At 43.8% G+C, this 26566-nt stretch overlaps 14 protein-coding genes across 14 annotated transcripts; 6 read left to right on the top strand and 8 right to left on the bottom strand. All coding sequences in view use genetic code 12, as the record gives it.

The window, feature by feature from the left end:
- Positions 1-36: 36 nt before the first annotated feature.
- OSH3 (Oxysterol-binding protein 3) lies at positions 37-2700 on the bottom strand (the record flags this gene model as incomplete). The annotated part of the gene is made up of 1 exon (XM_066158354.1): positions 37-2700. One exon carries the CDS (start codon positions 2698-2700, stop codon positions 37-39), a length of 2664 nt encoding a protein of 887 aa, XP_066014451.1.
- A 292-nt stretch (positions 2701-2992) lies between these two features.
- PSN45_004755 (uncharacterized protein) lies at positions 2993-4489 on the bottom strand (the record flags this gene model as incomplete). The annotated part of the gene is made up of 1 exon (XM_006686706.2): positions 2993-4489. The coding sequence occupies one exon, from the start codon at positions 4487-4489 to the stop codon at positions 2993-2995; it is 1497 nt and encodes a 498-aa protein (XP_006686769.1).
- Positions 4490-4659: 170 nt separating this feature from the next.
- Positions 4660-5676, bottom strand: PSN45_004754 (uncharacterized protein; the record flags this gene model as incomplete). The annotated part of the gene is made up of 1 exon (XM_006686707.2): positions 4660-5676. The coding sequence occupies one exon, from the start codon at positions 5674-5676 to the stop codon at positions 4660-4662; it is 1017 nt and encodes a 338-aa protein (XP_006686770.1).
- A 362-nt stretch (positions 5677-6038) lies between these two features.
- On the top strand, positions 6039-6443 carry PSN45_004753 (uncharacterized protein; the record flags this gene model as incomplete). The annotated part of the gene is made up of 1 exon (XM_006687232.1): positions 6039-6443. One exon carries the CDS (start codon positions 6039-6041, stop codon positions 6441-6443), a length of 405 nt encoding a protein of 134 aa, XP_006687295.1.
- A 1183-nt stretch (positions 6444-7626) lies between these two features.
- On the top strand, positions 7627-9588 carry PSN45_004752 (uncharacterized protein; the record flags this gene model as incomplete). The annotated part of the gene is made up of 2 exons (XM_066158353.1): positions 7627-7914; positions 8212-9588. The coding sequence occupies 2 exons, from the start codon at positions 7627-7629 to the stop codon at positions 9586-9588; spliced, it is 1665 nt and encodes a 554-aa protein (XP_066014450.1).
- Position 9589: 1 nt separating this feature from the next.
- SPO75 (sporulation-specific protein 75) lies at positions 9590-12067 on the bottom strand (the record flags this gene model as incomplete). The annotated part of the gene is made up of 1 exon (XM_006687436.2): positions 9590-12067. One exon carries the CDS (start codon positions 12065-12067, stop codon positions 9590-9592), a length of 2478 nt encoding a protein of 825 aa, XP_006687499.2.
- A 180-nt stretch (positions 12068-12247) lies between these two features.
- On the bottom strand, positions 12248-13576 carry TRM5 (tRNA(m(1)G37)methyltransferase; the record flags this gene model as incomplete). Its single annotated transcript, XM_006686709.2, has 1 exon — positions 12248-13576. The coding sequence occupies one exon, from the start codon at positions 13574-13576 to the stop codon at positions 12248-12250; it is 1329 nt and encodes a 442-aa protein (XP_006686772.2).
- A 188-nt stretch (positions 13577-13764) lies between these two features.
- Positions 13765-14802, top strand: rrp4 (Exosome complex component rrp4; the record flags this gene model as incomplete). The annotated part of the gene is made up of 2 exons (XM_066158352.1): positions 13765-14005; positions 14105-14802. 2 exons carry the CDS (start codon positions 13765-13767, stop codon positions 14800-14802), a joined length of 939 nt encoding a protein of 312 aa, XP_066014449.1.
- Positions 14803-14823: 21 nt separating this feature from the next.
- On the bottom strand, positions 14824-17284 carry MRF1 (Peptide chain release factor 1, mitochondrial; the record flags this gene model as incomplete). Its single annotated transcript, XM_006686711.2, has 2 exons — positions 14824-15632; positions 16228-17284. The coding sequence occupies 2 exons, from the start codon at positions 17282-17284 to the stop codon at positions 14824-14826; spliced, it is 1866 nt and encodes a 621-aa protein (XP_006686774.2).
- Positions 17285-17458: 174 nt separating this feature from the next.
- PSN45_004747 (uncharacterized protein) lies at positions 17459-18466 on the top strand (the record flags this gene model as incomplete). Its single annotated transcript, XM_066158351.1, has 2 exons — positions 17459-17718; positions 17740-18466. The coding sequence occupies 2 exons, from the start codon at positions 17459-17461 to the stop codon at positions 18464-18466; spliced, it is 987 nt and encodes a 328-aa protein (XP_066014448.1).
- A 181-nt stretch (positions 18467-18647) lies between these two features.
- Positions 18648-19733, bottom strand: PSN45_004746 (uncharacterized protein; the record flags this gene model as incomplete). Its single annotated transcript, XM_006687235.2, has 1 exon — positions 18648-19733. One exon carries the CDS (start codon positions 19731-19733, stop codon positions 18648-18650), a length of 1086 nt encoding a protein of 361 aa, XP_006687298.2.
- A 384-nt stretch (positions 19734-20117) lies between these two features.
- On the top strand, positions 20118-21389 carry RPN6 (26S proteasome regulatory subunit rpn6; the record flags this gene model as incomplete). Its single annotated transcript, XM_006687237.1, has 1 exon — positions 20118-21389. One exon carries the CDS (start codon positions 20118-20120, stop codon positions 21387-21389), a length of 1272 nt encoding a protein of 423 aa, XP_006687300.1.
- Positions 21390-21424: 35 nt separating this feature from the next.
- On the bottom strand, positions 21425-23752 carry NUP84 (Nucleoporin nup84; the record flags this gene model as incomplete). Its single annotated transcript, XM_006686712.1, has 1 exon — positions 21425-23752. One exon carries the CDS (start codon positions 23750-23752, stop codon positions 21425-21427), a length of 2328 nt encoding a protein of 775 aa, XP_006686775.1.
- A 162-nt stretch (positions 23753-23914) lies between these two features.
- On the top strand, positions 23915-25939 carry ATG20 (Sorting nexin, cytoplasm-to-vacuole targeting pathway/endosomal sorting; the record flags this gene model as incomplete). Its single annotated transcript, XM_006686713.2, has 1 exon — positions 23915-25939. The coding sequence occupies one exon, from the start codon at positions 23915-23917 to the stop codon at positions 25937-25939; it is 2025 nt and encodes a 674-aa protein (XP_006686776.2).
- Between the last annotated feature and the right edge of the window lie 627 nt (positions 25940-26566).

The raw sequence follows: 26566 nt of genomic DNA, 5'->3' as shown, positions 1-26566 counted from the left end.
CATATCTAAACTACATTAACTAATGAATAAATGACTCTACCATAAATTAAGTAAGCCATCCCATTCTTGTCTACTCCTTCTATTCCAGTAGGAATTCTCACCTCTGTTGTAAACCCATTCTCCAGAATCAGCAGCTTTGGTATCACCTATATGATGGAAAAACACCGGTCTGTATGTTTTACCGGACTGTTCCATTTCTTTTCTCCTTGTTCTCTGGTTTTCTTCCAACTCACATTTAAGTTTTTCAGCTTCATCAATATCGACATTCAAGTATGCAGCGACATCAGGTCTTAGCCTTGAGTCAGTAGGAGCCATCTTATCCCTTTCAATATCTGTTATTTGCACCAAGTCATTTGCAAATTCGGTGAAACCGAACCTTTTCTTGGGGTTTGGAACCAATTTTCCAGATGTCCATATAAGCTTCTCAGTGGTGTTCGTCTTTAACGTAAGAGACTCAGTCCATTTACCAAATACTGAATAGGGCATCTTCTTCTTGTTTGCACCGAAGGCTTCAATACTCAAATCTTCTGACCTTCCACTAAACATCCCCCCTTTAGTAAACTCCACCACTGCTTTGGTTCCTGTGGATGACTTAATCGTAATCGTGCTGCTTGGTTCTGAGTACTTCTCACCAGCTATAATGTTTTTCAACATAGAATTAGGCTGACTCCATTGGAATACTTCACCAGTTGACCTAATGGTTAACTTTATTATACCCTTATTGATGATTTCAGCGGTCTTACCCCAAAACTTTTGTGATGGTGATAAACTCCAGCTCAATGTCCAGTCCTTGGATTCAACAAATGCAGCGAAGACTGGAGGTCTATGACAGACTTTTTCACTCACCAACCGTATTCCCTTATCTTCTCTAACCAATTCAAAAGTTTCACCTAATAATGGATTGAACGGTTTTCTTACATTTCTTTCCTTATCTCTGACCGACGATATAGAACTCACGGCAAACGCTGCTATTCTTAAGATTTTCTCTCCCGTATCCTGATTATCAACGACCTGCAAAGCATTATTGATCAAGTCACAGTATTCGATCAATTCTGCGTACTTCTGTAACATTGTTACGGGTTCGTTCATGTCAACAGGCATTGCAATAGAAGATAAGTCTTTACCAACATTTTTCCGGAGGAACGACAACAAACTGGAAGGAGGATGGTTCCACTCAGGTATAACTAGGGAACGCTTCACACTTTCGAGTGGAAGAGGATACAAATTGTTGTCTTTGTCATTATCGTTGGCTTCAACCACGTTGTTCGTAGAGTCTGTTTCCTTGATGATAGACAAATTGTTCCCGTTGAGTTTAGTGAAAGAGGTTCCAGAACTCGAAATTGAGCTATCATCCTCGTCATACACATCAGCCTCCATAAAGTAGTCATCATCCAAATCATCATAGTAGTCGTCATCGTCAAACTGAACCACTCCTTCATTCAGAGCATCAATATACTCTTTAGCATCATAAAACTCATTGGAAGAGAAGAGTGACATCGAATCAAAGTTCATAGACCCTCTGTTGGTACCCAATTTCTGAATCAACGATGTGATTTCATCAGAAATAGAGTTTAAATTGGTGTTTAAGGTAGTATTTTGAGTATTGGAGTTGATGACATTTAACAACTTGGAGTTGATGGAAGTCAAGTCTTCAAATAAGAAGGTAGGAAGCACCGAACCATAGTTAGCATTTTGTTTAGGATCACCTTCATATATTATTTCCTGGTGGTACGTGGCACCGTTTTTTTCGCCTTCCTTATAATAGTGCTTTTTCAACTTGTTGAAAGCATTTACCCAAGAGTCGAAATCACGCTTATTTGTAGCTTTCAAGTCCCACACTTCCATACCCGAGTCAATGATGATTTCCAACTTTTTGCTATTAGCACTGATGATGCTTTGGTTAATAGGCATCTGGCCCCTTAACTTATTATCATTAACTCTAAAGTACGACAAAGTACTATACTTAATGTTTAAAATAAAGTACCGCTTGACAAACCCTTGCAACTTCTTTCTTCTTTTCTTCAATAATACACCTTGTAATAATTCGCCATTTTTAGGTCTCAAGATACTACTTTTTGAAGTATCAATCATTTCACTACTCAATTCTTCATCACTAACATGACTTGGTGGAGTTATTGGAGACGTATAATCCATTCGATTGATCTTGCTTTTATCACTTTCATTAGAAAAAGCAGAAACTGATGAGTTGGCTAAGAGCTTTGTACTGAACAATATTTTCTTACCCGTGGACTTTGAGAAGGTGTTGTCAAAAATAAAAGCATAAATTCCCGGCCTCGATACGTTCAACTTTCCTCTCACCAATTCATCAGAGATGAGTTTGTTGTAGTTTTTCACTAACACCAAATCGCCATTGCTGATATTGGAGGACAAGGTGGAGCTTCTTGACTTTGTTTTGTAGAAAGGCTCTGTTATTTTGTTTACAGACGTAACCGAGCTAGATCTGATTCTAGAGTTGGGAGTCGATGTAGTGGAATTGACGGTAGAAGACGAGTTGTTGAGTTCCCTGTACTTCTCATCTCCTAGGAACGAGGTTTCTGATTCGTTAACGTCTCTCTTTCTGTAGATTGAAAAGTTAATTGACCGTTTCAAAGGTTTAATTTGCCAGTCGACAAGAGAGTTTTCAGGCACATTGACCCATTTTATCAAGAAGTCCTTGGAGTGAACCTCGAGTGTTTCCATATTGAGTCCACGATTATGCTAGTTTAGGAGGAATGAACAGTTTATTAATAAATGTGTTGGGTGTGTGGAGATTTAGCGATTTCACTGAGTCGCACTTTTTGGCTGTGAAAGTTTACTTGTTCATGCCAAAATAGGTATGCTCGGATGCTCGTGGCTGAGTCTACCATTAGGAAAGGGCAGTGTTGAATTACACCTGCGATATGTTATATCTGGCAGGGGAAAGGGTTACAAGTAATAGGTAATGTTTACGTTAATATGTGAATATGAATATGTAAAAAAGAGTACCTAAATGCTAACCAGACCCCGAATCCACATGCTTGATGTGATAAATATGATTATTTCCTCCATAAATTACAATGTTGGACCTTTCGTTCTCGTCATCCTCGAGTCTTGAATCCACCGTGTATAAAGTAGCGTTGTGGTTCTTGTTGATCAAGCCTTCCCCTTCAAGATTCAAGTGAGACACTTTCTTTGTAGTTTCTCTTCTCATTGGTAGTAAGGGAGAACTAAAGTTGGATAAAGTATGCGGTCTGGCTGTCAATAATGGAGATAACATGGGCGACAAGATCTCATCATTCTTAATTCCCTCCTCCAACGACTCCCCGATGACGTTCTCAATAAACTCATTTTCGGTGGTGGTGGTGAGGTTAATCAATACCACCGACGTCAAGATACTGAGAATTCCCGTGACGTACATAACCTGTCTAGAAGTAGACGTGGTGGAGCCCGAGCCACCAGTAAAGTACAAAACCATGTAGTCGATGAAAATGGTGACAGGTACACAGCTGGTTAATGATAACGAGGTGATTAAAGGACTCGTGAGCAACAGGGCCAAAATGGTAGAGAAATCACTAATATACGAAAACACTCCATTTATGAAAATCAGAAGCAAGGTGATGGCATTTGGAGGCGGAAATTCGAACGTTTCGTAGCCATAGATATCAGCGACATACAAAACAGGAGCACCGAGAACCAAGGTAGCAACCCCCACCAATCCAAACAATTGTCTCTCATTTGTGCATCTGTTGCCAGTTCCCACCTTTACCTTCATGATGATCAAGTAAAACGCGTACATCAATGCCCCAGCAATGGCCAAAGTGTTGCCGAGCTTGGGGTTCTTGGGAACAAACTTATTATCACCATCAGAAGCTTCTCCCTTCGATTCACTGAAGTTCACCAAAAGCACACCAAGAAAACTTACAGCCGTGCAAACGACTTTGCTCACGGAAAACGAATCGATTCGCAAGAAGCATCCTATTAACAACGTGAAAATGGACGTAGTTGATGCTAATACCGTTTGGTTTGAAGCAGAGGTGTACTTTAAGCACGACAACACGCATGCATTGTACAAAAAGTAGATAACTGCCACCTGAACACTAAGGACCACAAACTCGACTCTCGTCAATGGCACAGGGTCGTCCTCGTCTTTTTCTACCGGCTCAGGTACCGGGGTTCTGTTGAAAACCCGTATAATGTCAGGTACCAAGTTCAAGGCAAAACACCCTCCACTGATATATGTGAACAAGAGTGGTTTTTGGTACGAGCCATCCTTCAACACCGCATTCACCAACTCCAAGCCAATTACCCACGAGACAACCGCCACCAAGATAAGCAACACGCCGAGTCTGAACTTTTTTGCTTCTGAATCATGGATAATGTCTACAATCTCGGAGACATCGTGAGTCATGCGAGACTCGAGAGTAGATTGATCATTGAGTGGGTTCCAGCTGGCGGGACTGGCCACGGGGGATCTGACCCGCGGCATGGGACTCGACAAGTGAGACGACATCCTGAGACCAGAAAATATGTCCCTTGATATGCAACTGTAGAGAAGGGAAATTCCAGAGAATGAGGTTTGCGACTCGATAAGCGTCGCGTGTGCCTGCCTAAAACGGTCATTTGCAGTCAAACTAGTAATAATGTACTTTAAATAAATAGACATAAACACATAGATGAGTCTTAGTTCTTCCACCCGTAGGTGGCATTCAATCTCTGCGACAAGTGCTCTCTTGAGGTAATTAACTTGTTTTTGTTGGCACCCCGGTTCTTTATGTTCCTTGTCATCTCACTGGGAATAGGCTCCAACAACGTATCATCGTTTGGATGGCTGAAAAAAACCACCGAGTACCGGTCTCTTCCAGCCCTCTGAGCCTCAAGCGGAAACTTAACTCTGTGGATGGTCGACTTCAACAAGCCCGCAGTCCAGTAACTCAACTGGTCAGCCATATTAACGATAATTGGAGGTGCTTGCCCCGGGAACTTGGCCTCATTATTCTCAACAAATGGCACTGCCTCCCACGACTTTGAAACCGGTGAATAAATCTCTAATCCTTCTTGTTGAGCCTGCTGAAACAAAAGAGTGATGGACCCATAATCGGTGTGGGCTCCGGCCCTGATCACCGACTCGGGATCAACTTTGGCAGGGCACGGATAGTGCAACAACCGGAAGGTCGACCCGCTAGGCTTGTCCTTGCGATACCTGGAATCGAACCAGTCGGCTCCCTTACACTCCGCCGTGTCTTCGAATTTCAAGCCTATGGCCAACAACTTCAAGATGCGCAAATTCAACTCGTTCATCTTAAGAATCGTGTTACGGATAATGTGCTCACGCTGGGGGTCTTCCTTGAACCATTCAGGATAATCCTTGATGGCATCTGCAGTGACAAGGTTCAACTGAGCAAAGTTTAATGCTTCCTTGGGGTCTCCCTTCTTCTGGGTGCTGGGATCCAAATTTTCACCTCCATAGTCGGTGTATCCGTGGTTGGTCTCGTCAATCATGAACCGCTGTTTGTACGCGGAAGGCAACTCAAAGAACTGTTTGCTGAGATCAAAGAGGTCAGCAACTTCCTGTTGGGAGAAACCATGTCCTTCTATAAAGAGGAATCCCTGCGATGATGCGGCTTTAAACATCTGATCACCGGTGTAGGTGTCGATGGAGGAGATGTCGATGGTCTGAAGGGGATTACCTGAAGCCATTGGGGGATTGTGTTTAGTGGCGGCTATGGGGAGGGAAATGTGTTTGTACTTATAGGTGGTGTCTGGCTGATCGGGATCCGAATTGGAGCTGATTGCAGAACCGGCTCATTTCCGCTGCGCCTGCCTAATTGGGAAGCAGCCTGGTACGGAGAGAGGAAGACGGAAAACACAAGTGGAAACCGGTGTGAGATAAGTGGAAACTGGTTAGGAGGGGACCAGCTGGTTACTTGTGGCCCAGGTGGTCCTGGCTATAGGTATATTACCAATTCTTTGGATTTTTCAGTCTTTTTACACCTTCTCATTTTCTCACCACTTTCACGTCTACCGCTATTTTCCCTTTTTTCACTACTCGCGTTTCCTTCATGGACTCAATAAACATCACCCCAGACGTCCCCAAGTACAAGGCTCACGTTGTGCCATGTAAAATACACTACACGGGCCCCGCTAAAACCCAGGACTACTTCACCCCGTCGAAAGAGGTCGACTCGTCCACCAACACTCATATCTGCTACTTCAGGGGATGCAAATTCATGGGAAAACCCATCGACATCGAAACCTACTCCGGGTACATCCTCAACAAATCAGAGGTTCTTGCACGTGGAGATTATCCAGAGGCCCCGGAGGACTTTAAAATCGTGAACAACTATACGGCCATTGGCAGGTTTGATGAGTTGACAGTGTATGGACATGATCGCGTGATTAAGCTGACAGACAAGTACATGTTGATGGAGGAATGGGAGAAGTTGAGTGGCGTGATACATGAATAGATGGGTGCCATGCTTAGAGCTGGGTGGGGGTGGTGTGTTATGGAAGAGTTCCTATTTACTGTGACTATGATTTATCTTACAGAATTGGGGCACAACGGCTGCAAAGTACATTACGGTGGCCAAGCCCATGGGGACGTTGTGATTGGAAAGACGGCTTTCCCGGAATGCTGTCTTCACTCTAATTGATGGCAAAATGAATTATTAAAAGTTATGTGGTGGTTGCGCTCTTTGTGGCGGTGATCAACCCATGATTGAGTATGGAACGAAAGCAGCTTTTATTTGTGTATTTGAGTATGAAGTACTACATTACTTATGCTAATACGGACTAAACGATACCGAGCCACTGGTGTTTGTGTTGTTTCTAGTGGTAAATTGTCAGTCATCCCTTCAATATTCGGAATCCGCTGATTGTGGTTGCAAATAGATTTTACAGACACGGAAATGCGACTGACTCAAGATTCTCGATCAATTCTCTGCTAAAATCTCACTTCCAACACTTCTTCATAAAGGATAGAATGGGAAAGGAGGCTTTTTCATAAAAGACACTTATATAATAGTTGATATACTGAATCTATAACCTCACAGTAAATCTTTATGATTCCTTCAGTACTTTCAGATGTTTGTTCGACATGTTGATATTGTTGATTCTCTGTTGGGCAGGAAATGTCATTTTTATATAGTTTGGGGATCAACAGTGTCAGATGTAATTGTCATACGGCATATAAGAATTAAATTTATGCAAGTGAATTAGGAATGGCGAAGGTTAGAGGAACCGCAACTGATTTCGATATACCCGTGGTTGGTCATTGATCATGAACATGAGAAAGTACGCGGGAGGTAAGTAGAAGAATTACTTGTCGCATTCAAAGGGATTAGCCACTTTCTGGTGGGAGAAATCATATCCTTCTATAAAGATGGTGGTATAATGGAAGAATACCTATTTGCATTTTGACTAAGATTTACATGGTGAGATTTGGGCGTGAGGGCTGCAATCTTGGGGGACATTTTGCAGATTTGAAGAGAATTTATGTTTTCAGATAGGATGAGTGTATGCCTCATAGTCTATGGATTGTCCTCTCCTGAGGTATAAATGGCGCCCCCTCTGGTGGACCGAAGTTCTGATCTAAATTCTTATCTAAATTCTGACCCATACACCCAGTCGCGCGAAAATCTCAATCACCTCATGAGTCTCTTTATAGACCCAGATGAATCAGATACGGATACACCTAATAAACGGCAGAAGCTTGAAGAAGCTGTCTATGAAGAGTTTGGTGATGTGGAATTCTATTCAGATGCTGAATCGATAGACTGGGAAGATGTCTCACTAGGTGAAGCAGAACAAATCCCTCAACCTGATTCCTTCAATATATCTATATCTAATGAAAATCCTGATATCAAGGTCAAAAATGATAAACTCAAACAAATTTTAGCAGAGAAGAAGCGCAAACTTTCTGTTCATAACCTTGCATTAGTATCCTACATATTGCATGCTCATCATCGAAATAGGTTACTCAATCTGAAGCTGGTTCACAAAACATTAAAGAAACTACTTCCCCATTCCATAATATCACGAGTTAAAAGACTTAGAAGACACAATGACAATGGCCCAGATGATTCTGATGTTCAACTTGTTTATATACTTAAGTATCTCATCAAATGGTTCAGGTTGAATTTCAAGATTACATGCAATGGTCTACGAGTCCTAGGGTATATTCCTCCAAATAAACCGATAGGGAACTACACTATCCATAATTCCCCAACCTTCAAGAATGAAAAACAGTTTCTCTCCATTATTCGGCTGTTCAAACATAATAGAGACATGGCAGCTCAAATTTTTACGGGCCTTTTAAGGTGTTTAGGATTCGAAGCTAGGTTGGTATTTTCCATCCCAGTTCTTTCCGCAAAAGACAAAACTTTGCAGCCAAAATTGAACAGAATGAAACTTGATACTAACAAAGATTATGACTTGCTATATCCATATTTCTGGACAGAGTTAGTTAACCCCTTCAACAAATCAGAACTTTTCGTACTAGAGACATGCACCTTTCACGATGAGGAAAAAAGACTTACTAGAGTATCACGATATAGCAAAGACTTGAGGTCATACGTTCCCATATTCTTTCCCGTCAAAGATCAGTTCAACGCAATGACTATGACTTATGTGATATCCCTTGGAGCTAGCAATCATATTCTCGATGTCAGTGCTCGGTACATGAAGAATATCAGTTACAGGTGGTTTAAACGACTCGATTTGAGAACAGAGGCAGGCCGGTCTTACTTGTTATTTCTGTCGATCATTCGGGTTCTCAACAACAATACTCCCCTTTCCGACAATCTGGAGTTGAAATCGTTAGAGTATTTGGGGTTGCATAATTATGATATTCCGCAAACTAGAGCGGCGATCAAGAGAAGTGCTAACTTCGTTACTCATGCTTCTTTGAGGTATGACGAGGTGATAGACAAGGACACCAAACCGATTATCAGGGTTAAAATAGATGGTAAAAGAGTCCCTGTATTTCTTAGAAACTCTGTGACTGTTGGCAAGTCGGAGCAGCAATGGAAGTTCTTGGGAAGATCAATTCTACCCGACAAAGTAGACGACTACATCAAGACTACTCGAGCCTTATTGCCTAGAACAATTTCAAGAAAGAGGGTTTACAACTTAAATGTTCTCAACAACCAACCAGAGTTGAATGCAGTAAAGTTATATTCATTTTCTCAGACTTGTCTGTATATCAAACCCAAGGTTCAATTTTTGAAAGACCAGATTATCCTTCCCAAAAACAAATTTGGAAATATAGAAGTGTTCAAGGAAACTATGGTTCCCGACGGGTGCACCTGGCTCAAATTATCAAATATTGAGAGTATTTTGAACGACAAGAAGAACACTGATATCCAGTTTGTTCCAGTTGTTACTGGGTTTTCCTTCACAAAGACCGGGTACGCCATTCCCACAAAAAATGGTGTGATAGTGTTGGACAATAATGTCAAGAAAGCTAAAAAGTTCTGGCTCAACTTCAAGATCAACCAACACAGAAACGAACGCAAAGAGCGGGGATTTGCTTCTTTGAGGAACTGGAGTGACTTCATAACTAGAATGAGGATTAGGTCGAGACTCAACAGGACCTATGAGTATCTAGATTAGGTCACTTGAAGTCTGGAGGCCCTTGTCTCACAACTATCTCCAGGAACCGATTTCGCCAGCCAAACTTAATTGTTGATCCAGGAATTACTATTGACTCTATTCCTTCATTGTCTTCCAAGTGCCTGGCTTCGGTATGGGCGACTTCCAAGTCGTCTGAAGGAAGCCAAACCCTGGGAATTTCGTACTTGAAATTTGGGTGCAAGTAAAGCATCTGATAATTGGAACTGAGGTCTGTGCCAAGTGGGTCATCTGGGTATTCTCGGTCATTGATGATAGGTAGATATGAGAAGTATCGGTGATACCTGTTATATAGTGTGGTGTTTCCAAATACTGTCATTAGTAGAATGAGTGACATAATCCATCCGTGTGAGTTCATAGGAAAGTTTCCTGATGCGTCTTTCAGCAAGAAAAACACTCCTATCATACAACATTCCAAGCAGTAGATTCCCGCATAAAGGTGTAACAATGCCGAAGGGTAGAGTCTTCCGTATGTTTCTGACTCATTTATGTGGCTGTAAATATATCTTAACGAGTATTTGTAGTATGTCAATACAAGAAATAAAATTAGCACCACGAAAACGGAAATCAACGGTGAAATAATGGTGTATGTCAACCCAATGGCTGCATAAACAGAATAAATGGGGTATGTGGTACCCCACTTTATTGGTAAGAGTGTTGTCTCTCTCACCAACTTTTGCCTGGGTGTCTTGTCCCATAACTTGTAAAAGGTGTTTCTCAATATCAACTGGTCAATTCTCAAGAAGTTGTTCCCACAAAAACTTAGTGCCCTCACAGCTATAAACTTGTAGAAAAAAGTAGCTGCCTTGGGTAAATTTGTTGCTAACATCACGGGAATGGAAGTGGGTTGGTCAACAATTTGTTTGAAGATTACAGTAATACTGGACAGAATAGTAACCACCAAAAACTGCTGGATGAAAAGAAAGCTGAAATACCATCTTTGTAGGTCAATTTCGATTTCTGCCCCAGTGAGCTTTCCCTTGTAATAGGTCAAGAATCTGAACGTTATCATCATCACCGAAGTAAGAATAGACAAGAAAAGACTGGGTAAAATACTGGAAAAACAGTTTCTGACCTCTTCTGGTAACGAATACACCCAGCCTAAAAAGGGTAAAAGCTTGGTCAATAAAGGTACTTGGGAAATTAGACCAATGAATGAGACAGGAATAATGTACAACATGATTAGGCAGATACAAAGCAATGTAACCAAATACCGTTGGACCAATAATGTTGCCAGATTCTCCTTCGTTAAGTTATTCCATTGTACATCCCTAGGGTGAACCTCAATCACTGTTTTGTCCATACATCCTTGTGATTGTGACAACAACACCTGATGGGCAGTGTAAGCTCCAGACTGGGTATTGAACTGTACAAACACTGTGTTAAACTTCTTGAGCTGTTCTGAGGCAAGAAGAACCTTTTCTTTCTCTATGGCTTTCTTTGCTTTCTTGATTCTTTCAACACTCCAATCTATTTGATCAACTTTCTTTTGGAATATGAAAAACCTGAGAAGTCCAGGAATATTGATGTTTAGGCTGATATTGCCAAAAGGAAGCTTAGTGTTTATACTTATCGGAGGATAAAATTTGGGTTTCAATTGTCTCATTACTGTATAATGTTTGTACCGGTTGTTGCCCACTTTTTTATGGTATTTCTTTATGAATTTTATTTCCCCCACCTCCAATTCATACACCGCTTCCTTTGCTTCTCTGACACTAACATTAATTTTCTTGTAGTCACTTAAGAACCATATATTCTTCACTCCTCCAGGGATTATGGAAAGTTCTGACTTCAACCTCTCTATATCAAGTAATTCTGTGGGTATGTGGGTTATCAACAAAATCTTGGAGACAACTGAGGATCTGTGTCTCTTTGAAGAAAGGTAACTCTTCCGAATTTTAATCACGCTTTCCATCTCGTACACAATCATCAAATGAAAAAATCCAATAGTCATTAGGCTCATGATAAAATGACCGTTTAAAAGATGGACTTTGGAGGATGAAATATTAGACAAACTCAACCGGTCAAGTCCAGATGCTTTAAATTCCAGACTGCTACCGGATGTATTAATAGGCACCAAAACCACGATATTCAAAGCCCCCACAACTAAAAAGAATAAGAGCATCATGCTTATATATCTCACAAAGAAGTAGGTATCAAGTCCTAAACAAAGATAATAGTCTATGTTTGTAGACAAAGTTGGTATGACCCAGTTCAAAAATCCCAGTTCAGCAGGCTCAACTCTTTCATCTTGTGGAACAAAGTAGCTTCGTGGTTGATAAAGTGACTTGAAGATGTTTCGAAAGAAACAGAACATGGCCAATTGAATAATGCATAGTGAAAGTGAAGTGCACAAACTTCTCGTTAGAAGCGATAACTCAGCTCCCGAAGACGAATGGGCAAGACCAGTTTGGGTGGTGTTGAGGAATTGCTGAAACTTGGGGGAGTAGAACACGCCCATGTATGTGTAAGTCAAGTCTTTGTAGTTAACATCTTCAATTGGTATTAATGTCAGCATTGAATTTGTGCAAGGAGATTAATAGTTTTTGTAAGAATTGCGAAAAATATAAAACTATTTTGCAGCCAACCTAAAAATACTGAGTCTTGGTATATTTACAGGCTATAATACACTAATTCTAAATTACTCTACTTTTCTGAAAACCACGTCTTTGGGTAAAGTAAAAGTCACACAGAACATGGGCTTTGTGGGTGCCACCTTTCTTACCAAGTGGAATTCACACTCTTCAAAGGGTAGTGCATGGTCAATAAGTTTCACGATTTTAGCGTGAACTCTTCTATGCAATTCTTCCATTGGAGGTTCAGGTTCTGTAGCAGAGAATTTTTCAAAACAATGGACATTGACAATCGGAAGCTTAAAGTCGGGGATTTCTTTGACGATCTTTTCAACTTCGGGATCTCTCGAGTACAAGCTAACAAACTCATCCAAGAATGTCAACGCACTGTCAGGAAGATTCATGACGTAGTTGCTGATGTACTTTGGGATATCGAACGTTGTGACCTTGTACTCAGCGGGCTTATCTTGCGAAATCTTCCTCTTTTTAATGAGTTTCTTTTGGCTCACAGATTTGACTTCGTTGGCCCATTTCAACAATAATTGAGGAGACTCTCTAATGAACTGTCTACCGTCCAAATTGAAGCTTTGTACAAAGTCTTGTGTGCGGTTCGCCTTGATATTGTACTCGAGGTACTTGAACGATTCTGGGTTTAAGTCGTTGGCCAACACAAACACATTTTTCTTTCCGGCTGGTACTACGAATGGCCCCACGCCTGCAAAAACATCTCCAACGACCGAACAAGGTGCGAATTGGGATATAAGTCTATCATGCTCGGTACTTAACCTTGAATTCCAGTACACTTTGCTGAAGTCAAAGGTGAACTTACACCCACTTTCACTCTGCTCCACCACCAAATCGTGTCTACCCGCCAAAACTTTCATCTTGAAAGTTCTAAATTGGGTGTCGATGGTATCGACCTTGTCAACAACAGTTTCAACCTTACTGTTCTTATCCAAGATCACCTGGCCTATCAATTTGCCGTACGGCTTGAACTCTTCCCGCAAGTTTATGTGAGCAACATGCCCAGCCTGAGCAAAACCAGTGGGAAGCTCATCCAACAAATTTTCGGGTAAAACTGCCCGTAAAATGTCGTCTGCTCTCCAAAAGTTATAGTCCATGTGAAATTCATAGGGTTTAACCAAAATGCCGAATTCCTTGATTTTTTCAGTGGTCTTTTCAGAAAGTTTGTTTTTATATGTTTCAAGATCATTTATATCTTCTCTCAAAAGTACGCCCTTCATGCTTCCAACGGCCACAATGTGCTTGACCGAAGGCAAGTACAAAATGTCCTTTTTGCACTCCTTTACAAACTGTCCCAATTTGCTGGGGTCTGGGAAACAGGCTACAAGCAAGGTAGCCAGTTTCTGGAAAAAAGACCGGTCCAACTCGGTCATGGAGCGGTTCACTGGAGGTCCGAACTGTGTCATCATAAAATCTCTTCTCTCTGTTTTGCTTTGTCTATGAAATGCTCGAAATGGGGGAATAAACTTGGATAGTTGAACAGGTCTAAACCATCTAAGCATCGGTTAATTTTTTTCTACCCAAAAGCGCGAAGTAATCGATGAGCATCTTTTACTCTACCATGGATGTATCTGACGTTATAAGTATAAGCAAACCCAGTATTGCTAGGACCAACGTCATCGATTCGGACGTGGAAATGTCGGACACGGAAACCAACGGTGCCGAGCAGACTTCGATTGTCACCCCAGGAGAACTTGTCACTGACGATCCGGTTTGGATGAAGGGCCATGGAACGTACTTTTTAAACGATAACATATACTCATCGGTTGCAGGAAACGTACTGAGAGTCAACCGGTTGTTGAGTGTGATACCGTTACGGGGAAAGTATCAACCGGAGACGGGGGACCATGTGGTTGGAAGAATCACGGAGGTTGGAAACAAACGATGGAAAGTGGACATAGGTGCAAAACAAGATGCGATCTTGATGCTAGGATCAGTGAATTTGCCGGGCGGAGTGTTGAGAAGAAAGTCTGAGAGTGATGAGCTCCAGATGCGAAACTTCTTGAAAGAGGGTGATTTGTTGAATGCTGAAGTGCAAAGTGTTTTCAGTAATGGCAGTGCATCGCTTCACACCCGGTCCTTGAAGTATGGGAAACTCAGAAACGGGATATTTTTGACAGTACCGTCCAGATTGGTGGTCAAATCAAAGAACCACACGCACAAGCTCTCGGGCGACGTAAGCGTGATCTTGGGGATCAACGGGTTCATTTGGTTGAGTAAGACCAGCACCTCCAATTTCACCAACAATGAAAGCAACATCGCCGGCAACCGGGTCCAGTCGGCCATCGATGGCCAGGGATCGTATAATCCGGGTGTAGGGTCAGTACTGATCACTCGGTTGGAGGAAGAAAGTTCTTGGGAGATCTACAGCGACAAAAATGAGTTCATTCCCACCACCGTCAGAGACACCATCACTCGGTACTACAACGTGATTCGGGCCTTAAGCTACGGTGAGTTGGGTATTACTGACCAGAGAATCACCATGGGATATCAGGCCAGTCTTCAATACGCCAATGTGGGCAAGTTGGTGGACAAGGACGCAATGGAGCAAATCTGCGACGACGTCATAACGAACGAGAAGATGAGAGGAAACCTATAGGGATATAAGAAACTTATATATTTAATAGATGACTTTCTTTGTGAGATATCGGTGGACGTAAACGGTCTGAAATATTCCAAACCCCACGATTGCTACCAATACTAATACCGTCATGAAGGTGTATCCAGCAAAGATCTGTTCGTTGATGTCTCGCAACCTAGATTCCTGGAGCTGAATATTTTTCAAGATGATGGCTGAGTTCTTCAAGTTTTCGACCACGTCGTTCAACTCGTTCTCAATGACGGCAATTTCATCGTCAAACTCCACCTGGCTCATATCCTTCATTCGGTGATCCAGATTCTCTGTCGATTGAAACTTGTGGAAATACTTTGAATAAAGGTTATAATCGGTCCCTTGCATCTTCGACACATCCCGCAAGTCGACAGTCAACTCAATTTCACGGTTCTCCGGGTGGAAAGACCAGGACTTGTCGCTATACAAGTTGTCAAAACACACGTAGATGAGATTCTTGCCCTTGTTATTGTTCAAGAGCTGCTGAGCCTTGTGCTCGTCACTCTTAAGGAATGCGAGTCTGTCAATGATATTGGCCCGTGACCGCTTCAGGTTTCCCTCGTCGTATATGGGGTCGTTATTGAGGTTTTTCATGATGATGGTGATTTCGCCCACCAAGTTGTTTGAAACCCGTAACAAGTTGTTTTCGGAATCAAAGATCTTGAGGTTGAGGGTCTGAGATTGGATTTGGGGTCCGCTAACGATCTTGACCATGATGAGGTCGTTGTTGTTTGTGTGGTAGGCGAGACAGTTTCTTAGGTTGATGAGGCTTGACTGCTGGGCAGGGTCTCCTTCCAAGCACGGTTCGATCACCATCCCTATGCTATGTACATAGTGGAATAACGCTAGGAGTATTAATAGGAGGAAGCTGGGGGTCATGATGTTAAAGCGAGGGTGGGAGGCTCATATACCGTAGGAGAATTGGCGAACAATAGGTGGGAGATGAAAGGTTGTACAAATGAAATTGACTGGTGTCTTTTTCGCGGGTGCCTAGTTTATATTCGCAATGACTTGGCAGCAGCTTGCAGTGCAATGAGGTCTGGGTGCGTGTGAAGCAAGCAGAGACAAATATACAAATGATATAGTCCTACAAGGTCCTTAATTGGAATACTGGTATCACCTGTATTGTGACTAGATATTTACAAAGATATACAGGTGTCACCTGTATTTGTGACTTTACAATGAAATACGCAGGGACAAAGGCACAGGCACATGAGGCCAGGTGTATGGGTCAGAAATTTTCGGTCAGAAATTTTCAAGTTCTGACCCATACACCCACTGAGAAATTGGATCAGTGAGTGGAATATGACCTCTAAAAGCGATGTCAAAGTGTCGAAGAGATGAACTCCATTACTATCGTTCAGCTCCATGATCGAGTAGCCGTTGATCAAGTAGCCAAATCATTTCAAATACCACCACCCACGTGCCCGATAAGCTCCTGCAACCGGTCCTCGAATTCTCCCTCCTCCACCTTATCAATAATCTCTCCAAGTCTGTACCCTTGCATACAGCCATCCACATCATGTACTGAATAGTTACACCGATGGTCCGTCACCCGGTTCTGAGGTACATTATAAGTTCTGATTTTGTCGGACCGATCGGTAGACGACACCTGATCCGTCCGAAGCTTCTTCTGCTCTGCAACCTCCTTATCTCGCTCTAACGCTGCAAGCCGGGCTCTCAAGATCAGAAATGCCTTGGCTTTGTTCCGCGGCTGTGATCGTTCGTCCTGCTGCATCACCATGATCCCCGTAGGAAGATGCACCAACCGCACCGCCGAGTCGGTAGTATTGACGTGCTGGCCACCCTTGCCACCCGCCCGCATCGTATCGACCCGTACCTCGCCCGGCTTAAACAGGCGCTCGTCTGCCGCAAGAGATTTCTCGTCCCCATCGCTAAATTTGGGAAGTACCACCACCGCGGCTGTCGACGTGTGAATCCGACCTTTGGACTCCGTGGCAGGAATCCGCTGCACTCGATGGATTCCGCTCTCGTGCCGTAACCGGTTGTAGGCACCAGGTTCGTCCACGCTGAGAATAAATTCATTGACAAAGCCGCTGCTGCTCTCGTGTTTCAGAAGCACCTGGTGTTTCCACCGCATCTGATTGGCAAAATTGAGGTACATATTGGCCAAATCGGCGGTAAAAAGCGCCGCCTCTGATCCACCCACCCCAGGACGTAACTCGAGAATGCACGGTAGGTCTGCGTGTTTAATGGGCGGTAAGAGCTTATTTTGTAAAATAGTGGTGGAGCGCATGAGGTTGGGAAGAATGGATTCCAATTCCTGTTGCACGTCGTCCATCAATTCGGGATCTTGGATCTCTTGGAGGCCTTCTATGGTAGCAATGTCCTTGTTGTAGCGGTCGAGGTGCTCGAGAATTCCAGAGACGGTGGAGAATTTGCGGTTGGTTTCTGCGTCGTAGCTGCCGCCAGCGATTTTGGATTCAAGTTGGGAGAACTCCTGCTGCATGGTTTGGGCTCGCTTGAGAAGGAGTGGATGTATTAGGGGTACTGTTATCTCCCCGGTATCGGCGTATGCTCGTATCGCCATGAGGGAGCCACGAAACACCTGTGGTCTCAGAAGAACTCGCAACATTGATCTTTTGTGGTTTGGCATTTTCGCGAAAAGCATCTCATCAACTTCATGTCAGCCGATTCCCAGCCTATTACATTAGATGAGTTCCAGGTGTCTGTGCAAGAGTTACCGGACGATGCACTTGTTTCGGTGAGGACACAGCTCACCAACTCGGTGGCGAAGTTGGAGGCTACCAACGCTCATTTGGGGGTCGAGATTGAGGGTTTGACTGAGGATGACGATGATGCGAAGCTTTATGCGGAGGTGGTGAGAGAGAATACTGAAGTTTTGGACAGGCAGAGGCAGAGGGTAGGGGTGATAGACACAGAGTTGATGAGGAGAGGCTTCAGGTTAGAGCGAGATTCTGGTGATGCTGGTGGTAATGGTGATGCTGGTGGTAATGGTGATGCTGGTGGTAATGGTGATGCTGGTGGTAATGGTGATGCTGGTGGTAATGGTGATGCTGGTGGTAATGGTGATGCTGGTGGTAATGGTGATGCTGGTGGTAATGGTGATGCTGGTGGTAATGGTGATGCTGGTGGTAATGGTGATGCTGGTGGTAATGGTGATGCTGGTGGTAATGGTGATGCTGGTGGTAATGGTGATGCTGGTGGTAATGGTGATGCTGGTGGTAATGGTGATGCTGGTGGTAATGGTGATGCTGGTGGTAATGGTGATGCTGGTGGTAATGGTGATGCTGGTGGTAATGGTGATGCTGGTGGTAATGGTGATGCTGGTGGTAATGGTGATGCTGGTGGTAATGGTGATGCTGGTGGTAATGGTGATGCTGGTGGTAATGGTGATGCTGGTGGTAATGGTGATGCTGGTGGTAATGGTGATGCTGGTGGTAATGGTGATGCTGGTGGTAATGGTGATGCTGGTGGTAATGGTGATGCTGGTGGTAATGGTGATGCTGGTGGTAATGGTGATGCTGGTGGTAATGGTGATGCTGGTGGTAATGGTGATGCTGGTGGTAATGGTGATGCTGGTGGTAATGGTGATGCTGGTGGTAATGGTGATGCTGGTGGTAATGGTGATGCTGGGAATTCTGGTGCCGATTCTGGCATATATCTTTAGGTGCAACACCGTATCTCAAGATTATGTCTGTCAAGTTATTCTGTTCCACATTCATCGTGCCTAGCTTAATACTGTGTCTGTACTCATGTTCATTGTGTGTACTCTTTCCTTGTGACTTTCAGCACCTGAACACTTCTACGGAAACTCTGGTCGAATATAATATACTCTACCCTATGTACAACTACTGCTTCTTGATTGGCTCAAAGTCCTTGCCAAATAACTTGTTATAAAACGGCTTCTCATCAATACTAATAGAATCCTCAGGCCTCTTACAAATCAACATCCACGTAGTACCAAAATGAACCCTTTTTTCATACGTCACGTCGAGCCCAGCCTCATCCACAAGCTCGCCAATGTCCAAGTTCCATCTACATGCCCACGTTTGCATTCTCTTGTCAGACCTAAAGTCCAAGTGGTTGTTGATAAAGTCCCAGGTACCACGGCCATGCTCCAACAACACGATTCTCCCCCCAGGCTTCAACAACTGGCCCATGCTCCGTAAAGCCTTGACTGGGTCCTCGTGTGAACACAAGCCAAATGCCTCCACGATCGTGTCGTACTTGATATCATCGTTACCCTTGGTCAACTCCACAAGATCTTCAGCCTTTCCCACCGTGAATGCGGCCTTCTTGAATCGGGGATGCTTTTGCCGAAATTTCTCCTCTGTGAGTTCCATCATCTTGCTCGATGAGTCCAAGAACGTGATCGAGTCCACCGCTGCTGGCTCAAAATATGGGATATTTCTACCGGTTCCGCATGCCACTTCAAGCGTATCTCCTTTCAACTGCTTCATTAACCACTTTCTTCTCTTTCCCATGAGAACCGCCCGTTCCTCCCACTTGATCTCGTTGTCGTAGTCGGCGGCCTTGGCCTCGAAGAACGCTGTGGTATCTTCGGGGTTGGCAATATGTGGATTGTCATGGTTCGACAATGGGACCTTTTCCTTGCTGTCAACCTCCACCGCCTCGTGCTGGCCCTCGATCTCGGGAATAGGCTTCGTGCCAATCCGCGCCTGCTGCTGGTACCACTGATCCAAAGACTCGGGCGTGGGCTCGAACATCACGTCCTTGGAAAGCATGTTCTTACGTCTGAACTCTTTTCTCATCATCTGGTAAAGCCGGTACTTTTTTTCTTCTCGTGGACGCAACTTCTCGTTGCTGTTGGCCTTGAGCTTCAAATACTCATATTCGCTAAGACTTGCAGGATCCACCAGATACTTCTTTTTAATGTGCTCGATTTGCCTATCTTCATAGTACCGATCTCTCATGTAGAAGTAGAACGCCACACACAACACCACAAACCCTCCCACGTAGTAAACGGTCGCACTGCGCTTGAACTCCTGGCTGTTGAGATAAATTGCCCATTGTCGCCATTTGGGTAAGTTGTCAATTTTCTTCTGATGCTGGATTTGCTTCAGGGTGACAGGAAATGGGTCTTTGGCCAAGCGGGAAGACACACTCAAAGCCCGGACATTGAGCGGTATAATTACACCTCGGGAATATATACCACCGGACCCCAAGCTTAGTATACTTCGTTTGGACGTTGCTGCAAACATGTACTGGTGGAAAAAAAAAGTCAGTCGTGCGGTTTCAATCGAGGCCCTTTCGCGAAAGTTGTTGATGGCAAATACACAGCGAACTCACCTTCAACAATGTCAGCATCCTCTGAAGCGTTGATTGAAGCCAGAGAGTTGGCTTCCAACGGCCACTACGCCGAAGCAGAAACAAAGTATTGGGACATCATATCGGAAAAGTCCAATGACGGCCAGCCCTCTCACAAGGTGCTCCAGGAACAAGAACTGGGAATCTTGGAGTTGGGAAAGATATACCAAAGTCAAAACCAGCCCCAGAAGTTGAGCGACTTGATCACAAAGTCGAGGGCTGTGTTGGGAAAGTTTGCAAAGTCCAAGACTGCCAAAATCGTCAAGACCTTGATCGAGGACTTTGATACCTTGACTGATACCATTGATTTGCAAATCACTTCTACAAGAGAATGCATTGATTGGGCCATTGAAAACAAGTTGTCATTCTTGAGGCAATCGTTACAGTTGAAGTTGTCTTCATTGTTGTACACAAAGGGCCTGTACCAAGAGAGTTTAAAATTCATCACTGAGTTGTTGAGGGAATACAAGAAGTTGGATGACAAGTCTTCGTTGGTGGAGGTGCAGTTGTTGGAATCGAAGATTTACCATGCGTTGAGGAACATCCCCAAGTCAAGGGCTTCATTGACTGGCGCCAGAACCTCGGCCAATTCCATTTACTGTCCTACTTTATTACAGGCTGAATTGGATTGCCAGAGTGGTATATTGAACTCGGAGGAAGGTGACTATAAGACCGCCTTTTCCTACTTCTATGAGAGTTTTGAAGGGTACAATTCCCAAGACGCCCCCGAGGCCATAACGGTGTTGAAATATATGTTGTTGACCAAAGTCATGTTGAACTTGGTGGATGACATTAACAATATCTTGGGACATAAAAACGTCATGAAGTTCCAGTCCAAGGACATTGATGCCATGAAGGCCATAGCTGACGCCTACTCAAACAGATCCTTGAAAGATTTCGAATCGGCCTTATTGACATATTCCACCGAATTGAAGTCTGATCCTATTATTAAGAACCACTTTAACGCCTTGTATGACAATCTATTGGAACAGAATCTCTTGAAGATTATCGAGAGTTACAGCTGTGTGGAGTTGTCCCACATCTCCAAGACAATAGGCTTGAACTTGCAACAGGTGGAAGGAAAGTTGTCGCAAATGATCTTGGATAAGGTGTTCTATGGGGTTTTGGACCAAGGTAATGGCTGGTTAAACATCTATGATGAACCAAAGAAGGATTCCACCTATGAAGCGTCTTTGGATTTGGTCAAGCATTTATCCAGTGTGGTTGATTTATTGTATGAGAAGGCTTCTTCATTAAACTAAAACAGAATTAATATATATACATATTATACACTTGGCTATACAAAGATGCCCGTGACACCCTTTTCGCTAGCGGCCAACGCTACTTCTCCACATTTACTCAAGAACTCGCTGAGCTTTCCACTTTTCATGAAACAGACAAGCAAGTCATTTTCATCTTCATTAGCCACCAGTTTGATCAAGTCAAACGACTTGTTCAAGTACTCAGGGTTATTGAATCGGGAGAATTCATATATTTTGAGTAATTCAATCACAAGGTAGGGAACGTAGAGGTTTCTAAATTCCCTCAAAAGCTCATTTGGAGTGTTAACGAACCATCTCATCACCAAGTCGTTTAATTGAGTAGTGATCTTGTTGATCGAATGATGCACATCCTTGGTTTTGAAGTTGGTCTTGTTTTTTCCGTTGTCTTCAACAAACCTCTTCCACTCAGAAATAGAGTTGAGGCCCTTGATCAATAAATCGTAATTTAACAACTCTTCCCGGTCTTCTTCGCTTATTGAAGGACTGGATGACGTGAAGTTTTCACTATTGAACTGCCTGATACCCAAGTCGTTGTCATAACTGTTCACTATTTGCTTAAAGTTCTTTTCCTTTGCAAACTCCTTCAAGGCTGCTAGTTTTCCCGATAACAAGAACCGTTTTATTATAACCATTGACACAATTATGGTATCTTCATACATGGAGTTAGCCAACAAATAGTCAGCAGACTCGTATAACTCTTCATCAATTTCGTCTATTGTGTTGTACTGGTCCTTGATAGTTATGAATAAGCTTGGCTGGTAATGGGATTCTGTTTTGTCCAATATTTTTTCCACCGTCCTCTTCAATACAACATTAAGTCTTTCCTCGCCTGTGGACGAATTTATGGGAGCATTGAAATATGCCAATTTTTTGCAGATTTGAATCTGTTGAAGTTTTTCTTCCTTGGACCGAATGGAACACAAGAGATCCGAGTAGTACTCAACAGCCTCGATATCTCCAGGAATATACTGTAAGTAAAATGGGATCAACTTGTTGAGTCCCACAGTGGATAATTTTTTGATGTAAAGAATGACCAACTTGGTGAAGTCGGTGGGATCAATATGCTCTGCGTCCGTCCATCTCAAGAAGATGGCTAAGTGCACCAATATCCTCAATAGAGAGGTGTTTTCGTATACTTTGTTGTTGCTACTCGAATGCGAAGTGGCCGTGTCGGTCACCAAGGGCGAAATCTTCTTGATCATCACTCCTCCCGTAATGATTCGTATTGGATGTCTAGAGCTCTCTCCCACGGAGTTACCGACGGTCAGCAAAGCGTTCAAAATGGCATCGATGCCATCTATTTGTGGTTTGGGGATGATAATATCAAGGGTCTCACTGACCTCTTTTTTATAAAACTGGTTGTAGAACTGCAACAACTCACTGACCATCACTTGGTTACAGTACAACAACAAACATTCATCCCAGTCAGGGGCTTCCTTGAGGTTTTCCAGGATATTGGCTCCGCTGAGATAGTTGTAGATGAGCTTTTCATATTTGTTCAAGTTGGTCTGTTGCGATAATTTGTATACCGCTTGGTACCACATCAACTTATGCCTGCAACCCTGGGAAGTGGTCAACTCAATGCTGCGTTCTTCAATATATTCCCCGTCCAACTTAGTGTCCAAGTACGGGAGCATATCACCCACCAAAATCATCGATAACGGATAGTTTCCAGTTTCGTTGGCGATGGTGATAGCTTCGTCAAAATTTCGATACAACACCAATTTGTAGATGATTTTAAACACCTCATCGTCAGTTTTGACGTCTTCGGAATGCAAGCGTTTGCCTGAGCGCAATGGCCCGTCAGGGTCCAATTCACTGACATAGTCCTGGGCAGATTCGGAGGTGGATTCGGCCAACACCTTTAAGTCCCTGGTTTGCACCGATCTCTTCGTATTGTTCCACTTGGTGGCAATTGGAACCTTAGACGTGTCCACAAGGGGGGAATTCACCTGGATCCACTCAATGATCATGATAATCTCGGCCAACTTGGTATTTTGCTTTCTGAAGTTCTCTTCCACCACCGGAACAGAAGAGAAGCCATACAGTTTATGAGGTTCAATTCGAGCCAAACGAAAGCTGTAGAGAATCTCTGCCAAGTGCCACAACTTGGTTTCTAACTGCCAGCTGACAAACTCCTGCTCAAGCTCGGGAGTGGAATTTTCAAACATGAGGTCTTTAGTTTGAAGGGCTTTGGTGGACGCCACGTCCCGGGATTGTTGCACAAGGGTAAATGGGTCCTGGTCTTCAGGTGGTTGCCTTCCTAGGATCTCAAGTATCTGGGCAAAGCGAGTCTCGATAACCACATTGACGACTTCCACGTCCATCAGATCATCTGCCATAGTTGGGATGTTTTAAACAAACAGAGCCACCAAAAGGTCGCGATGTTTGGACGGGTACGCACACGCCTTCTGACCCATCCCCAAGCGATTAACATGCGCACGCCCACGCACTCCCACACTTCGCGATAGCGCTCCTAAGGAAACCTCAAAAGGATGCCACCGATGTCTACAGACAAAATAGACCCAGACACCCCTGCAGATACCGGACCCACCCCTGAAACCACCGACCAATTGCACGGCGCCGGCGCCTTAACTCTACCTGAAGATCAATTCGCCGACGAAGACAACAATCCCTTTGATCACACTCTGCTATCAAGCATGATCAACGATAAGAACCATGTGCATACCACCAATTTGCACGGGGATGGTGGCCCCGACCGAGTGAAAAACCATCAGGTGGACGTGGTGGATGCCGCTGGCGACGCCCTGGCCCCGGTATTTGCCAGTCCCGAAGAGTCTGTCCTTCTCTACACAAACCCCAAATCAAACGGTGACGGGTCTACTGACACCGAAGCCACCACCACCGGCTCGATCCAAATTAACACCGAAAGCAGGGTGATGAGGCTTCTCCGGCCCAGCTCCAACATGAAGGTGCAAATCACCGAAGCCAATAACTCGAGTGAAGGAATGCTGAATTCTCTGAAGAAGTATATCGTCTATACCATCAAGTTGATCAACGAAGACAACAAAGAAGAGGTCCAGACTCGCCGACGGTATAGCGACTTTGAGAGTCTTCGAGAGATCTTGACGAAGGTGTTTCCATTGGTGATCATTCCTCCCATCCCCCCCAAGAACTACATCAACTTCTCCATCTTGAACAATATAGTCACCAGCAAGGGCAGCAACATCGTTAGCCCCAAACAAAAGGAGCTGACAAACAACTACTCGTACATCAATTCGACGCATCTCAACTCCAACAAGCTCATTGAGCACCGCAAGCGACTTCTCACCAGTTTCTTGAATAACTGCCTCAACATCCGCCAGATCAGAAACCTCGAGTTTTTTAGCAAGTTCTTAGACCCCAACACCAACTGGCAGGACGAGATCAACTTGATTCTGAACCAATTGCCCAAGGACATCTATCACCTGAACCCCGAGAACGGGTTGAAGACCGATGCGGTATACGCCAGTCTACCTCATTTCACCACCAACATCAATATGGGGTTTTTGAACACGATCCTGGAGAACTCCAAGAAGCTCGGAAAGTCCACCGGCAAGTTGATCAATGGTAGTGGTGGGGGTGACCCTGAAAACCTGGTCCCGACCACTGCCTCAGAAGACAGTAACAGCCTTTCTCCCAAGGACTCGAACGAAAACGACCTCAACAGCGATAGTATTGAAACCGTCAACACGTCTCATTTGGACGACATCAACAGGAAGATCATGGACAATTTCATCGGACTAGCCAACGACTACACCGAGCTAGGCACCGTTTTCAACTCGTTTTCGTTGTTGCTCGCCGACGCACCCATAATCAGAACCAAGTCCCAGGAACAGGGCGAAGATAAGGACGTTGGGAAGCTCAATATTATCTTGGACAAGATGGGCCAGGTGTTTGATCGGTCATACATCACTATAAATGCCTTGATCAGTGACTTAGAAACCAAGTTCTCCGAGCCCTTAGGAGAAGAAGTCCAGTACTCCACCACGTTGAGATTTATCCAGAAGTTCCAGAGGAGAAAGGACAGACAGAAGAAGATGCTTGACAGTGAGTTGAAGGAGAAGAAGGCGACACTTCAGGGCTTGTTGAAAGTCGAAGAAGAAACTGCCACTATTGAAAACGCCATCAACTCGGACCCAGTGTCCAAGCAGAGACGGTACCAACTAGATCAGAATGCTCCCAACAATTCGTATGCTTCCCGATTCAAGTTCCCCAACATGAACTCCATCAAGAAGATCACCCAGTATGTCAGTGACATTATGGACCAGAATCCTCAGGAAACTAGGAAGCATAGAATCAGCGATTTGAAGACCAAAATCAATACGTTAGAAAAGTGCCAGGATATCATGCTTGGAGACATCTCATATATTGCGGATGAGCTTAACAAGAACTTCAAGAATTTCCACAAGAAACAGTTAAAGGTGATTTACGATATTCTCTTGTGCTACAACGGGTTTCTAGTGAACTGGGCCAAGAAGAACCTTGACATCTGGGAGGAAATCCGAGAGGAGGTAGTCAAGCTCTAGAAGTCTTTGAGACTAGTCCTATCTGTATTACATAGTACATACCCCTATTAAATATTCTTACACCACTCCTCTAATAATAAATATTCCAACACCGCTCCTCTATAAATACTCCTAAAACCCTATCTCCTCAAGTAGCTGATCACCGCATCTCCCCATTCTCGGGCATTCTTATAGGTTCTGATATCCTCAGGAAACTTTTCAACTGCTCCACTAAGCCTAGCACACACTTCTTTTCCATCTTTCTTGACCTCACTAAGTGGAAGCAAGTACGTCCGGATGGTGAAAACCACTGCACCCGTCTTCGGCAACCTCGTCAATACTTGTCTTTCACTTCTATAATGCACTTGCTTATCAAAGTCCAACTCTTCTTCCTTTTTAGGCTCCACAACCTCGTCCTCTGGTCGATTGTGGCCCTTGTTACGATCGTGCACAAAAAATAGGTTGTGGGTTTGTAGTGAGAAGTTGCTTCTGGTTACAAACTGTCCAGGGGTGATTCGGTTGAAAAACCGGTTCATCGATGTTTTGAGCTTACTCTCATACCCTGGAATAGGCTGATGAATAGATGTCATGGGAGTGTTGAACTTGTCTTTGGGGTCAAATCCAGCTGCAAATGCAAAGATGCCTCCC

This window comes from Yamadazyma tenuis, chromosome 6 (assembly GCF_029203305.1).
Source record: "Yamadazyma tenuis chromosome 6, complete sequence".
Taxonomy (NCBI): Eukaryota; Fungi; Ascomycota; class Pichiomycetes; order Serinales; family Debaryomycetaceae; genus Yamadazyma; species Yamadazyma tenuis.
Note: the sequence above shows the minus strand (reverse complement) of the source record. Positions and strands in the feature narration are given on the sequence as shown.